The sequence below is a fragment of the Spinacia oleracea genome, chromosome 4 (genome assembly GCF_020520425.1).
Source record: "Spinacia oleracea cultivar Varoflay chromosome 4, BTI_SOV_V1, whole genome shotgun sequence".
Lineage (NCBI taxonomy): Eukaryota > Viridiplantae > Streptophyta > Magnoliopsida > Caryophyllales > Amaranthaceae > Spinacia > Spinacia oleracea.
In genome coordinates, this window is record NC_079490.1 from 207,337 (window position 1) to 222,762 (window position 15,426).

Genomic DNA, 15,426 nt, shown 5'->3' on the forward strand with positions numbered 1-15,426 from the left:
TTAAAAATCGAGTACACTCAAAAGCAAATAGTTAGGCAAATTTCTCTTTTAATGAGATTAGGAAATAATAACAATATGTGAGAAAATACATGTGGAACAAACTAAATAAGATATGAAACAAACAAATATTGACATGAATAGAGGAGTACTATTGAGACAATAGTTTTTGCTCTTAATCCTAACAATAATACCCGTAAAACAAAATAAGATAAGATAAGGAACAATAAATTCAGAAGAAAAAAAAAAAAAAAAAAAAAAAGTTCATGCATGGTTAATAAGTTATCTAAGATAACTCTTTAGGACTTGGAATTCCCTTAAAGGAACTTTTGCCCGGATGCTTCTCAAATACCTCATGGTTCCCCGGTGGCATATTGGGTGCTTAGTAACATATATTTCGTCTCTTAAATGACATTTTAGCCGATTTTCTTACAAATGCATGTTGTTGATTCAACGTCGTTCTATGATTTTAAGCGGCAAACTAGTGAATTTTTATGATTACAAACTTCCTTATATGACCATCGGCCACATTCCTTAAAATTATAGCCTTCACATTTGGAAAATTTCGGACCCCGAAAGGTTTGAGATCTCAATGGTTCTCATATATGCAATGGGTCCTCGTGGAGCATAATGAGTGCTTAAAACCATATAGTTCGCCACTTAAATGGTATTTTAGCTAATTTTCTTACAAACACATGTTGTATCAAGATAATTTTGTGCCTTTAAGTGACCAACTAATGGGTTTTTATAATTCCAAACTTCCTTATATGGCCATCAGATATTTAAGATATTTTTCGTAAAAAGCTCATTTTAGCCCGATTTCGTGTCTTATAGACTGTTTGTTCGACGATCTCAGCTAAGAGTGATTAGAGGCTCGAATCCTTCCCAAGGATTGTATGTAATACCTCGTATGTTTCTGAATTTATAAATATATTTTATTATATTTATAAAGTGTTTTTGGGATTTTTTGAAACTAAATTGCATTATATTTAATGCTAATTTAAATGCAACCGAGCCCCGTTGCGCGTTGCTCGTGCCCTCCTGCGCACAAGCCCCCGCCCTCTCCTCTCTTCGTGCACGTTGCTCGTGCCTCTCGCACACAGCCCACACTCTCGCCTCTCTCTCTCTCTCTCTCTCTCTCTCTCTCTCTCTCTCTCTCTCTCTCGCGCCTTTGCTCCCGCGCACAACGTCGCACCTCCTCGTGCGTTGTTGCGTGTTGGTGTTTTTGTTGTTGCTCGCTCATGCCCAGCCCGCACACTCGCCCACACTCTCTATTCCTCTCGCCCGCGCGCGCGCCAAGCCGCGCCATGCTGTTGTCCGCGCTCGTCGCGGCTCGTACACACACACGAAGTCGTGTGTTCGTTGTGTTTCGTTAATTCCTATTTGCGCCCAATCACATTCAATTCGTGATTGTACCATGCTATTGGTCGGTTTGGTATAATTCTTTTTTTCTTTGCCTATTCTATTTCAATTCCGTATTTAAAATTATAGTATTATTATTGATTTTGGATTATTAAACTGCTGGGATCGGTTATGAACACCGAAGTCGAGGATTTGATGAGTGACATTTATGTCACTCATATGGTAGTAAATGAGGCATTATTTGAGTCGATTTTATCCTATTTTTAGCATTTTTAGTCTTTATTTTACTTGATTTCTTCCTTCGATTATTTATAGCTTAGTTTAACGTTTTTAGCTATTTTTGTTAGTTTTTAGATCTTATTTTCGTAATTTATTTATTTTATAATTTTATAGTTTAGTTATTATACTTTTCGTTATTAATTTTCTATTTCATATTTTATTTTATTTTTTATTTCTATTTCTACTACTATTATTATTATTATTATTATTATTATTTATTTTATTTTTCTATTTCTTGTTTATCTCCTATTTTCCTTTCTTTTTTGTGTAGGTACATGTTGTTCGGGAATCGAAATACGAGCTTAAAAGCCGATCAAGAAAAGTCAACGACTCAAAGAACGACAAGCTACAACAAACCATCATTCTTATCCTACACCACCCTATTTCATATCCTACACCACACCAACCTGGTCCACCTTTCAATAACACAGCAGCCCCTGTATCCACCGCAACAACCTCCTTCACCTCCTACACCAAAATCATTCCACAATCAACAACAACAGCAAAAACTCAACAAATAAGCCCAAAAACAGCAGTCTAAAACAGAGTAAAATACAGAGCAGTTCGGTTTGGTCGAACCCGAATGGAGTTCGACCGAACTCAATTTACAGAAGCTACTGAATTTGAAGTTCGCCCAAACCACTACGGAGTTCGCCCGAACTAGAAATGGGTTCGTCCGAACCTCCATTAACGTTCGACCGAACATTTGAGCGCTCAAATTTGGTACGGAATTAATGAAATTGAACGACTCCGATTGATTGAACATGAGCTGCGACTGAGGCCGTGAGATTGAATTAGAAGTTTATGGATTTATGAAGAATCAACGTTGATGGTGGAGGATTGTTGATGACGGACTGATTGATGATGATTGAGGGCTGAAAGAGGAGCAGCGAAGGGGATGAAGATTGTTGATAGTGAGCCGCGGAGCAGTGGAGTCGGGTAAAAGACAAAGAACGAACTGGAAGGGGGGACGAAGAAGAAGGGAACACGAAGGGATTTACTTGGGGTCTGACTCCTCATTAAATTGGGGGATTTAGTTTGTATTTATTTTTATTTTTATTTTCCTTTTTATTTTTTTCTCTCCTGTTATTCTTTTTCTTCTTTCTTTGAGCGATTTCCTTCAATATTGCATAAAGATCCAACAATTCCCTAAATACGTTACTTTTTAAGTTATTTCCCACCATATCGTCCACGTAAGCAAGGGAGAAAGAGAAGTAATTTTTTTTTCCGGTTCAGCATTGAACTGCTATATGAGATAGCGGTTTCGTTTTAAAGCAAACCGCCATCTCAGATGGCGGTTCAATGTTATACACCGCTATCTCAGATAGCGGTTTGTATTAAAACAAAACCGCTATCTCAGATGGCGGCTTACTTAATTGTAAATTATTTTTAACATGAATTACAGTTTAAATAGAAATATGATTTAGAAGTAACCTCTTATGACATCAATTGTATCTGTAGCTCAGTGGATAGAGTGTGTTGTTTCTTCGCAGGAGGTCGTGAGTTCGAATCCTACCTGATGTGTTTATTTCTTTTTAACCATTTATTAATATTAATTATAAACATTTCTAAATTTAACTTATCAACATTAGTGTTTTTAGCTCAGCGGATAGAGTGTTTATTTCCTAACCAAAAGGTCGTGGGTTTGACCCCTAGCTGATGCAGTTTTTTTTTTTAACCATTTATAAATAGTACTACCTACGTGATTATAAACCGCTATCTCAGGTAGCGGTTGACTTAAAAAAAAAAAAGACCGATTTTAATGCTGACGTGGACGGTATGGTGGGAATTAAGTTAAAAAGTGGCGCATTTTGGAAATTTGACGTTTTTTAAACAATATTGAAGGAAATCGCTCCAAATTATCAATAGAGGAGAAACCATAAAAGAGGAGAGAGAGAGAAAATGAGATGTGCATTGTCATGACTAGTGTGTGGGTCAGTAAATTTTTTTATTAAAAAAGTAAAAAAAGTTAATTTTATTTGTAATTAAGGGCCTGGACCTACACCCTTAGAGTCCAGCCCTATTTAGCCCCGAAGCCCGTCCAACAATATCTAATCGTATCACTAAATCTAATAGGCATTTAGGCTGCCTATGACCACCGTCCGTCAAAAAAAAGGCTGCCTATGACCCGGCCCATTAATGTTGTATTTTACCGGGTCGGGGTACCCGGCCCATACTTTAAATTTTTTGGCAGAAATTTACCAGCCCAGTGCAAGTAATAACGAGGGCATTCAACACATATTTAGCTATTGTGATATTGCGAAATAAGTTTGGAGTTGTTGATCCCTTGCGATTCACTCAAAAAACAATGAGAACCTTTTCTTCGTCGATTGGTTTCTCTACTATATTCGGCTTCTCAAACGCCAGGTTGGGAAAAGTAGCCCTACTCTTTGGGGTCTGTGAGTAAGGAATAACATGATTTTCATAAATGACCATAGTACTGTTCTATAGTGCAAGCTCGTATAACTTATGGTTTGAAGCAACATGGGACTGTGACAAACCAGCCTCCTTTTACATTACGATTTCTTCATATTCCGGAAATCGATCATATTTATCCTCCGTTTTTTAGGGCAATACTTGCTGACACGGGAGTAGAAAGAAGGATATATCTAATTCAGGTTGATGGATCCCGAAAGAAAAGAAATTGAATTGCAGCCATGGCTTGGTTCTTGGAAAATCATCACATTTTCATAGACAATATCTTAAGAGGGCGCATGATCTTGTAACTAGAGCGACCTCTACCTCTATTTCTTTTTCTTATTTTTCGTAATATTTTCTTGTTGTTGGCCAATATAAAAATAAAAAAAAAATTCTAAACATAAAAGGTGGCTTACAATAGGAAGGGGTGGGGGATAATTCTAAAGTTGGGAGTATTGCCTTCGCAAGTGATTTGAAATTAACCTCTAAAAAAAAGGAAAAAATTGAAATCAAACAAGTAAAAAATGGAGCGATTTCCTTCAATATTGTTTAAAGAACGTCAAATTCTCAAAATGCGCCACATTTTAATTTAATTCCAACCATACCGTCCACGTCAGCATTAAAACCGTTTTTTTTTTTTTTAACGAAGCGACACTAAACCGCTAGCTCAGGTAGCGGTTGACTTAAGTAAACCGCTATCTGAGATAGCGGTTTACAATCACGTACTATTTATAAATGGTAAAAAAAAAAACCGCATCAGCTACGGATCGAACCCACGACCTTTTGCTTAGGAAACAAATACTCTATCCACTGAGCTACAGACGCTAATGTTGATAAGTTAAATTTGGAAATGTTTATAATTAATATTAATAAATGGTTAAAAAGAAATAAACACATTAGGTAGGATTTGAACTGTAATCCCCCGTAAATTTATAAATTTTATTAATATATTTTAACGTACATTGTTTATATTTAAATAGAATTTATGAATTTTAAGTAATAAATATATAATTAACGTATATTTATTTTATTTTAAGTACGTTCTAAATATTTAACGATTTTAGAACTTTATTATATATTTAATGTATATTTAATTTTATTTAAGTATATTCTAAATATTTTAACGGTTTGTGCAATAAAGAATAATTTTAGAATTTTAAGTTAAAAAGAATTTGAATTACGAAAATCGATTGAATTTAGAAAACGATCATATTTCGGTTTTGGATTCGAATCCTAAAATTAAACTCCTAACTCTAGCCCAATTGGTGAAGCCCAAAGTAATAAAACCCAAACTACCTACTCCCTTCCTCCTCAACTTCACGTGAAAACAAAAACCAAAAACCCTCCCCTCATCTTCTTCCCTTGCTTCACGTGAACCCTCAACACTCCAGCCTCAGCCGCCGGCCGCCGCCACTACAAGCCGGACCACCGCCGTCGCCGCTCACGGTAGTCCCTCCTCCCTCTTGCTCTTGTCTTTCTTTCACGTTTCTCTCCTCCTTAACTCCTTAAGTCTTGTTTTATTTGTTACAGTGAACCAGAACCACCGTGCGTCGGCCACCAGCTGCGCCACCGCCACTGCTCAGCCGCGAACCTCACCTCCTCACTCCCTTCTCCTTCGCGCAAGTACTCCTCTTTGATTCTTTCTTGCGCACAGCCATTGTGCTGCCAACCGCACCACCGTCGAGCGCAACCACCACCTGCCCGGCTGCATCCTGCCGTGTCACCCAGTTCTCCTGACCACCGGCCGCTGCTGCGCCTCCCTTGCCGCCGACCAACACCCTTTGAATCTTTTTTTGGTTATTTCTTAAACCCTAAGTAACTAATTATTTTAATTTTGTTTATTTAATTAATTTATGTTTCTTGAATTAAATTTATAATTTTTATGATTAAGTTATGAAATTTCAGATTATATGTTGTTGAAACTAATTTAATTATTTTCAGATTTGTTAATTACGTTAAGTTAGGGTTTTAAATGGAGTTTTAATAATTTAATTCATGTTTCTTGAATATAAATTATAAGTTTTATGATTAAGTTAGATTTTCAGATTATATATTATGCTTAATTAATAATTTAATTTTCAGATTACATAATTGAATTGAAATAAGAGTTTTTAATTAATAAAGTGTGAATTTTTAAGGTTTTAATGATTTAAATCATAATAGAATGACTATATATTATTAAAGCTATTATTTTTAAGATTTTAAGAACGTGGATTATGTTTTGTGGACGTTTGAAATTATTTTATATTGCTGAAAATTTTAAAAAGGAACGTTTGTTAGAGTTTATGATAATTAGGGATCGTTAGGGAATTAATCACTATTCTAGGAAGTTAATTAATTAAGTTTCGATATTGGGGAATGTTCTAAATATGTTTAGGATGTGTTTAGAGTACGTTAGTGTTGCTGTAAATTATTAGGAGTTGATTTTGGTACGTTTCTTGATTATTTTAGGCGGAGAATTCTTTGTGGGTGACTTTTGAATTCGTTAAAGTGGCCTATCAGTTTGTCTACACAAGGTACGTACATACCTGTGTGCTTGGATGTGTGTTGTATTGAGAATATGATGAATATATTTATGAACTTGTTTATGTTGGAGTTTCATGTTCAATGTCGTTGAATTAATGCGTTGAGCATATAACTTTATTTATAAGAATTGAATCATGTTAGCATGGAATATTGATGCAAGCATGTTGGTTTTGGGGAACTTTATAGTATTTAATATTGGTTTAGATCTTTATTGATCGTTGTTCCTCTTTAGATTTTCACTACTTTATAAGGGCTGAGGACCTTGTTTGGTAGTTGAACCTTATACCTAATAAAGGTTTTTAAATATGGATAAAGGAAGGATTAAAATAGTTGGAATTGGCTCTTGGTTGAACGTTGTGATCACTTGTTTATTTCAAAGATAAAAGAAGTTGTGTTTACTTGTTGAATATAATATGTATGTTTGATGAGTCGTAACCAAGTAGTAAAAGTTAAGTCATGTAAAGTGAAAATGAGTAGCAATAGCTTTAGACTGTGCACGTCTAAAGTGACGGACAATCAGGAGTTGGGGTCATGGGTCGCCTATGGCTTTTTCTGGGGCCGGATTGTTCACCGGTTCTATTTTTATTTAAAAGTCCCTCGATATCGCAGGTCATTGGGGTTTACGGAGTCGCGCCCGTACCTCGTCTTCCTTAGTGAAGAAGAAGAAGTTTCTAGTAGACAGCTCAGTCCATTGCCTATTTCAATTAAAATAATACTATTGTTATAAAAGTCTAGTCCAGTCTAGCTTAGTCTGGTCAAGTGTGGCATTCAAATTAATGTATTGTTTACCCTTACCTTTGTTTCATTAGCATCACGTTAGGATTGTTCGTTTAATAGAATTATGTTAGGATTATTATTGTTTTAGTATGTAGTACTCAGCTTTGCTGATTACGTGCTTTTGCTTGTGCATGTTGATCATGGCTATGCCTTATTGATCCTGTGATGACCCAATCTTTGGTGAGCAGTCTCTAAGGATCAATAAGCATTGTCCATCTGCAGGTTTGAAGATGTTGCATCATTGGGATCGGGAATAGAGAGCTTGTATTTAGTTTTGATTTGCTAAGTTGACTTGGGTTTGTTAATTGGGACTTTAAACTTGTCGTACTATTTATATTTCCTTATTTTCGTTGGTTGATTTTTGGGGATTAAACCTGTAATCGATTATTTATAAACCTAAAGTTAGTTTTATGTTTTCCGCTGCAAAATTCTGAATAAGCCGTTACGTTTTCACACGGGCGATAATGCCTTGATAATTCTCTACGTTTTATATTAAAAGATTATTTTAGAAAAGAGAGAATTGTCGGGGTGTTACATGAACCCACGACCTCCTAGGTAGAAACAACATACTCTATCCACTGAGCTGCAGACACAATTGATGTCACTAGAGGTTACTTCTAAATTATATTTCTATTTAAACTGTAATTCATGTTTAAAATAATTTACAATTAAGTAAACCGCCATCTGAGATAGCGGTTTTGTTTTAATACAAACCGCTATCTGAGATAGCGGTGTATAACATTGAACCGCCATCTGAGATGGCGGTTTGCTTTAAAACGAAACCGCTATCTCATATGACGGTTCAATGCTGAACCGGAAAAAAAAAATTATTTCTCTTTCTCCCTTCCTTACGTGGACGATATGCTGGGAAATAACTTAAAAAATAACGTATTTATGGAATTATTGGATCTTTGTGCAATATTGAAGGAAATCGCTCTAAAAAATGGAAAATATCCGTAATGTTTAATTGAAAAATAAAAGTAAAAAAGAATAGAAAAAGACGTCCGTTAATTGGACTTTTGCGGAAACCAGAAAAAACCCCACCAACACATTACACAATTTAGTAATTTACACACACACACACTCTCTCTCTCTCTCTCTCTCTCTCATACACAAACACATTCACATTACACAAACACACTCACTCGCTCTCTCCCTCTCTCCTCAAAGAACAGAAAAAAAAAAAGCTAAACCAGGGAAAAAGAAAGAGGTTTGGTTGAGGAGAGAGAAAGAAGAAGAGGGGTGGTACTGGTACTGGTACTGGTACTGGTACTGGTGTGGGGTTCGAGGTAGGGAAGCACAGTTGAATTGGGGGAGTTTTTGATGTGCTATTAACCCCCATCTTCTTTTCAAATCAAATCTAACTTGACATTTTATCATTTTATTTCCATGGTACGTTACTGATTCACTCCGAATCGATCTCTTTATTTTTCTCTCTAATGGGGTTTAAGCTTGGTGGACTTCCGTTCTTCTTTTTCTTCTTCTTGTTGTGGATTTGGGTTCTCTTCTCCGTTGCTTCTGCGGCTAGATTCCATTCACCTTCTCGCCAGAAGTTTCAAGTCCAGAAACATTTGAAACGTCTCAATAAGCCTTCTGTCAAAACCATTCAGGTTTTCTCTCTCTTCCTTCCATCCTCACTGATTTTTTTATTTATAATTATAGTCCGTTTTTGTTAAAAAATGCTTGAGCTGTTTGCTGGAAATAGCTAGGGAGCTGGGTTGTGTTTTAAGGACTACTACTACCTTCTAGTTTGTTCTGTGCTAGAAAAAATGAAAGGCCTTTTCCCTTATTTTTCTATTCCCTTTTACACCCAAAATAAATTAAAAATTAAAAATTAAAAATTAAAAATTAAAAATTAAAAATTAAAAATATTGATTGAGTTCATAGTTTGAACTGTTTAGGTAAATAAAAAAGATTCTTTACTGTTCCTCAAGCTGTTTCCATGGTCATATGTTTTGGATCATCAATTATTCATTTTGAATAGTTATATGGAGGGCAATGAATGTTTTGCATGGTTTGATAAATTGGTTATCTGTCCTATGTTAGATTCCTAGTTGAAATTTGTGCTGGTATTTGCAGAGCCCAGATGGTGATTCTATTGACTGCATTCCTATAAAGCATCAACCGGCCTTTGATCATCCTTTCCTCAAGAACCATACCATTCAGGTCTGTCTGTCTGTCTGTCTGTCAGTCTGTCAGTCTCATTCACTGTATGTTTTAGACTTGCTCACTCACTCAGTGTTGTGATTGTGTGGTTTATGTAGACGAGGCCTAATTACCACCCAGAAGGCTTAGGATCAGGCTTGTTTGGTGATAGCAAGGTGAAGGTTAATTCTAAGGCTGAACCTCGAAGCAACCCTATAACTCAGCTGTGGCACGCTAATGGTAAATGTCCAGAGGGGACTATTCCTGTTAGAAGAACCAAGGAGGATGATGTGTTGAGGGCCAGCTCTATTAAAAGATATGGAAGGAAGAAGCATCGCAGCATTGCCAAGCCCAGGTCTCCAGATCCCGACCTTGTCAACGAAAGCGGACATCAGGTCTCCTTTCATTCATCTTTAAACTTTAAACCCATTCACTTCCATTCTATTACTTCCATGTCTTCATTGCACTGCTTATTGTTTACTTGATTAGTAACAGGAAGTCCAGGGTTTTATTGCTTGATTGATTTTAAGTTAGTTTCCTTTTATTTGATAAACAGCATGCAATTGCATATGTTGAAGGAGACAAGTACTATGGAGCAAAGGCAACCATAAACGTTTGGGAACCTAGAATCCAGCAGCCCAACGAGTTTAGCTTGTCTCAAATCTGGATTTTGGGAGGCTCCTTTGGTGAAGATCTTAATAGTATTGAAGCTGGTTGGCAGGTATCTATTCATTATATCACAACACTGTCTTAAATTCAAGTGTCAAGTATGAATGGATGTGTAATTACTACAAAATGCTTGTGTGAATGGATGTGGAACAGGTGAGCCCCGATCTTTACGGAGATAACAATACCAGGCTTTTCACATACTGGACGGTAAGCTACCCTGTTTTCAAGTTTGCACACTTTCAACTCTTGTCCTTGTTATTGTGTATACTAATTATTGATAGCCTAATCCTGATTTGTTACTAATAATTTTTACTCCAAAATTAAAAAACATACAGAGTGATGCTTATCAGGCTACCGGCTGCTACAACCTATTATGCTCAGGATTCATACAAATTAACAGCGAGATAGCAATGGGAGCAAGCATCTCCCCTGTCTCTGGGTTTCGTAGTTCCCAATATGATATCAGTATCCTTGTCTGGAAGGTAAATTCCAATATCTTCACTCAATCTCTTATTAGTTGTGATATTATGGAGTGGAGTATTACTTATACATTAACATGGTTGCAATTATTCAGCATGTAGCACTAGTATAAAATTCAAAGAAATCAGTGGCTTTTGCTGTCGAAAAGGATGCATATTTAAAATAGCTTTCCAAATTTATAAAAAAAAGAAAAAGAAAAAGGAAAGGTGTTGGTGTTTCTGAAATATTATTAGTTAAGATAGATGGAATAAGTTGTACTGTAATAAGCAAAAGAAAATTAAGGAGGGGGAGAAACTAGAAAGGTACAAAAGGTTTGTGGTGTGTGGATTAGATGCTGAGTAGTAAGAATCTTTCAAGTTGGGGTCTCCAAATAGTGATAGATTAAAAATTAATAAATAGAGGGGCCAATAATTTTATAAAGAGTGTAGGACCCGCACCACCCATTTGTAATTGTCCTCTTTATCTTTCTCTCTCTTATCAATCAAGAGTGAGGACAATGAAAAGCTATTCATATTAAGCCTTTTGATCCATAAAAGAGGACAAAAGATGATCACATGTAATGTTAACTGTGAATAATGGGAGTTGCAAAACAATCCAAATGCTTTTTTGACTTGTATTTGTGGGACTAAATTTGGGGTGGGACTAAATGGGTGGGTTGTTGGGTGGGAGTGGGAGTGGAAGTGGAAGTGGAAGTGGGATGGCCATGTTAACTCTTAAGAGGAACTACCACCATGTAGTGTCTTTAATTGTTATTAAATTGGTAATGGGTTTAAATGTTTAATATGAATATAAATATAAATATAAATAAGAATGATAAAGTGACGAGGTTAATACTTAATAGTGGTATCTCCTCTATAATGTATAATGTATAATGTATAATGTATAATGTTATAATGTGTGTATGTATATAGGATCCAAAGGAAGGAAACTGGTGGATGCAGTTTGGGAATGACTATGTATTGGGATACTGGCCATCGTTCTTGTTCTCGTACTTGGCGGACAGTGCTTCAATGATAGAATGGGGAGGGGAAGTGGTAAACTCGGAACCAGATGGACAACATACTTCAACTCAAATGGGGAGCGGACGTTTCCCAGAGGAAGGATTTGGTAAGGCAAGTTACTTCAGAAACATACAGGTGGTTGATGAGTCAAACAATCTCAAGGCTCCTAAAGATATTGGTACCTTCACAGAGCAGTCAAGCTGTTATGATGTTCAAACCGGGAATAACGGTGATTGGGGTCATTACTTTTATTACGGAGGCCCTGGCAAAAATGCTAAATGCGCTTAATTAGCTTCTAAGAACCAAATAGTGCAAAGTACTCTGCGCGTAGAATATTACTCCACACTCCACAGTATTATTACTATTAACCAAACAAACATCCCCGGTCATAATCAGAGGCACCCCAAAGGGATTGGCCTGGTTCGCCTGTAATTTAAAGTCGGTATGTCTATTTCTAAACGTATGTATGGCACTGTATGTCTGTATGGGTGGTGGTGGAATCAAGTAGAATATAGGTTTTGGTTTTGGTTTTGGTTTTGGTTTTGGTTTTGTTTTGTGGGATTCGAGTTGATTTGCACTGGACAGTGGACAGTGGACACTGGTATTGGTTTTGAAGTTTCTCCTCCATGTAAGTGAACTGGGGAGGATGCAGCCTGAGTTTCTGCTTTCAATACTAGTAGTATTTGTAATCACTTGGTAAGTATTAGTACTTAGTAGTAAATTACTCCCTAGTAGGCTAGTAGTAGTAGTACTAGTTAATTCCCATTTAATTTGTCAAACAAATCTCTGTTTAAGTGCATTTGTCTTTGTTTATATATTCTTTTCTTTACTTTTCCTTTTCATTTGTCAAACAAAGTTTGCTTTTTTTTATTTTAAAATTATTATTTTTAAAAAAAATTTAAGTGGTTTTGATTGCTCCGCGCATGTGAATGGATGACTCCACTTTCCAGTTTCCAGTTTCCAGTCGACAGTCGTCGCATTGGGCCTACCGTCCTTTTTTGGTTCTTGTCAAGAATCCACTTCTCCCTAGGGCCTAGGCCTTTTTATTTTCGTATTCTTATAGAGTTATAGGCTATCCATCTCGATCTTAAACAATCAACAATCAACAATCAACAATGTCGATGTCCCATGTTTTTATTCTTGTTTTAATAAACTAAACTATCCATTGAGAATCAAAGCTAAACACTAATAACTAATAAGGATTTGTTTCATCAGCGTAGTGCACCTACATGCAACCTTGAAGATGATTTCTCTGAACATTGTATCAGGCCCTTTATGGTTGTGATTGTGAGTGAAGGTCTTCTCGTTCCTTTGTAATCAATGATCATATATGGTAAATCGCCTCATAAAAATAGATCAAGTACACTTTGTGCTTTCCTCTCTTCCTCCTGCTGGACTTTATGGCCCAGACAGTACACTAAAATTCACAGCCTGTTTGCAGAACTCGAGTTTACGTAATACCTTAAGGAGCAGCCCCAGGTAGACAACACATTACACATATTAGAAATAACAACATTCAATTCCAAGAGCCAAGAGATGATCAAGGGTAGGCACACATTACACATATTAGAAATAACAACATTCAATTCCAAGAGATGATCAACCTATTACGTGAAGCGACCCAAGAAATTAACTACTCCTTGGTGAGGCCAAGTTCTTGCATATAAGTCTGCTCCATGGAACCTTTTACCTTGCCATGAGTTCCAATCAAGGACTTGCACATGAGCTTAATCGGCAACACCCTGTTGTGAGTTTGTGACATACATCATCCCAACCTCATACTTCACATATTAATTAATTCATAACTAATTTTCTTCAAGGCCTAGGATATACAATTATACAGGCAGGTCAATCAAAATCTTATACCTACCGACCCTTCATGTAGTAGTTGTTCACCCACCTGCAGGAAAGAGCTCGTATGAGTTTAGCCACAACAACTACATTCCACAAAATGAGATCTTTTACATTTCAGTCCCTTACAAACATAGATAAACACAAGTTATACCAAGACACCAATGATTTCTTATAGGGCTCAATGTTATCCATCCACAAATATATTCTACAAAAGTTTTGGATCTCTCGAAGCCCTTTTTTTAGGGGAATAAAAATTTGACACCAAAAATATTGCTAGCCTAGCAAAATCACTTTCACCAATTGTAACCTTCTAGCATAAGAGAGGTGTTTAACACTACAGACTTTAGCTCGCTAAGTAGTTTTTCGATCAATCACTTACAAAGAAAGTAAGTTAACTTCTTTGTAGAGAGAGGGACTACCGGAAAAGAGATCTACATGCTGGCTTTTGCAAAAATATCCAGGAGCTTGACTTTGTTTAAATTTGAAACCCCGCTTAGATAAACACTGGTTTTATCAAGATTCACCTAAAGACCAAAAGCTTGAGAAAACTGCATAAAAGCATCATACATCATCTGCACGGGAATCTCATCGGCCCTTGAGAACATCAAAAAGTCATCGACACACATTAGATGGGTGACTCTAACTTCTCACTTCTTGGGTGAAAGTTAAATCAGCGTTCTTCTGTAACTGGTTATGCCTTGTAAAATAGTCCACCCCAATAGCAAATAAGAAAGGTGACAATGTCTCCTTGTCTAAGACCCTTCCAAGCACAAAAGGGAGAACAAGGTTTTTCATTTATCAAACTACTATATGAAACTGATGAAATGCAAGCAAACATCCATTTAACAAATAAAGAAGGGAAACCAATCTCGAGCATCACATCATGAAGGAAACTCTATTCAATGGAGTCATAAGCTTTTTTGAGATCCACTTTGATCAGACATTTAGGAGAGATAGTAAGTTTTACCTACTATATGCACGAAGCAACATATCATGGGTAGTGAGATGAACATCGTTTAATTTAAATTAAAAGTGTCGTGGCCTCTGCAAGTTCTAACAATGGGTTGACTATTCTATTTCAGGTTTTGAGCTGAATCACTATTTTTTGAAGAAAAGTTGGACATAATTCATCAAGTTTATTGAAAATCTGTCAAAATTTAGTACTCATCAACCTTTTGACTACTCAATATTAACCTTATATGTTTTTTTTTCCAATTGTTATAAGTTGCATGATATTTTTCTATCATCACCAAGTTGAAATTTCACAAGTTTATGTTTGCTATTTTATTTTGAAAGGGTTAATAAGCTTACCTATTTATTAAAAAGATTGTCATTTTTGTTACATCAATTCAGGACATGGATCTTTTAATAATAACGTGTCATGTCTTGTAATAAACAACAACGTTTCAAATTCAAAACCTTAAGCGCACTGTAATGCGAGTGTATACGTGAGTCAAATATATAAAAAAAGGAAAGCAACGAGAATCAAGGGTAAACATTTCCCACCCACGTGTGAAGGACTCGATTCACATCCCTTGTTTCAGAGATATCACATTCCCCTCTACTTGAATTGTGGAATATTTTTATGCCACCAAGTCTAATTAAAAAATTTAGACTATACAATGATAAAGAATAAACATCATGACATAAACTTTTACTACGCAGTACCATTACATAAACGCATATTATAAAATCTCAAACTAATCAGTACGGGTTTAGTGGGTAAAAAGAATCATATATATAGATATTGTAACTATTATCTTCGTGATATTGTATCTTATGAAATTTAAATTTTTGAGGAAATATGAAATTGGCATTTAATTTTGTTTAATTTGTTTTTGAGGAAATATGAAATTGGCATTTAATTTTGTTTAATTTTGTTTAATTTAGAGTACATGTAATTAGTTTGTACTCCGTA

General features: G+C 35.9%; 1 protein-coding gene across 1 annotated transcript; it reads left to right on the forward strand.

The window, feature by feature from the left end:
• The first annotated feature begins 8,426 nt into the window (after window positions 1–8,426).
• On the forward strand, window positions 8,427–12,489 carry LOC110790436 (uncharacterized). Its single transcript, XM_021995219.2, has 7 exons — window positions 8,427–8,969; window positions 9,439–9,525; window positions 9,624–9,899; window positions 10,061–10,225; window positions 10,327–10,380; window positions 10,509–10,655; window positions 11,565–12,489. Exons 1-7 carry the CDS (start codon window positions 8,799–8,801, stop codon window positions 11,940–11,942), a joined length of 1,278 nt encoding a protein of 425 aa, XP_021850911.1. The 5' UTR covers window positions 8,427–8,798; the 3' UTR covers window positions 11,943–12,489.
• The last annotated feature ends 2,937 nt before the right edge of the window (window positions 12,490–15,426 follow it).

What these genes read in the sequence shown, in the direction of transcription:
- LOC110790436 (XM_021995219.2), top strand. Translation starts at nt 8,799, where the DNA reads ATGGGGTTTAAGCTTGGTGGACTTCCGTTCTTCTTTTTCTTCTTCTTG. An exon ending in GGCTTTTCACATACTGGACG is followed by an intron (nt 10,381 to 10,508) that starts GTAAGCTACCCT and finishes AAAAACATACAG; the next exon opens with AGTGATGCTTATCAGGCTAC. An exon ending in TCAGTATCCTTGTCTGGAAG is followed by an intron (nt 10,656 to 11,564) that starts GTAAATTCCAAT and finishes GTATGTATATAG; the next exon opens with GATCCAAAGGAAGGAAACTG.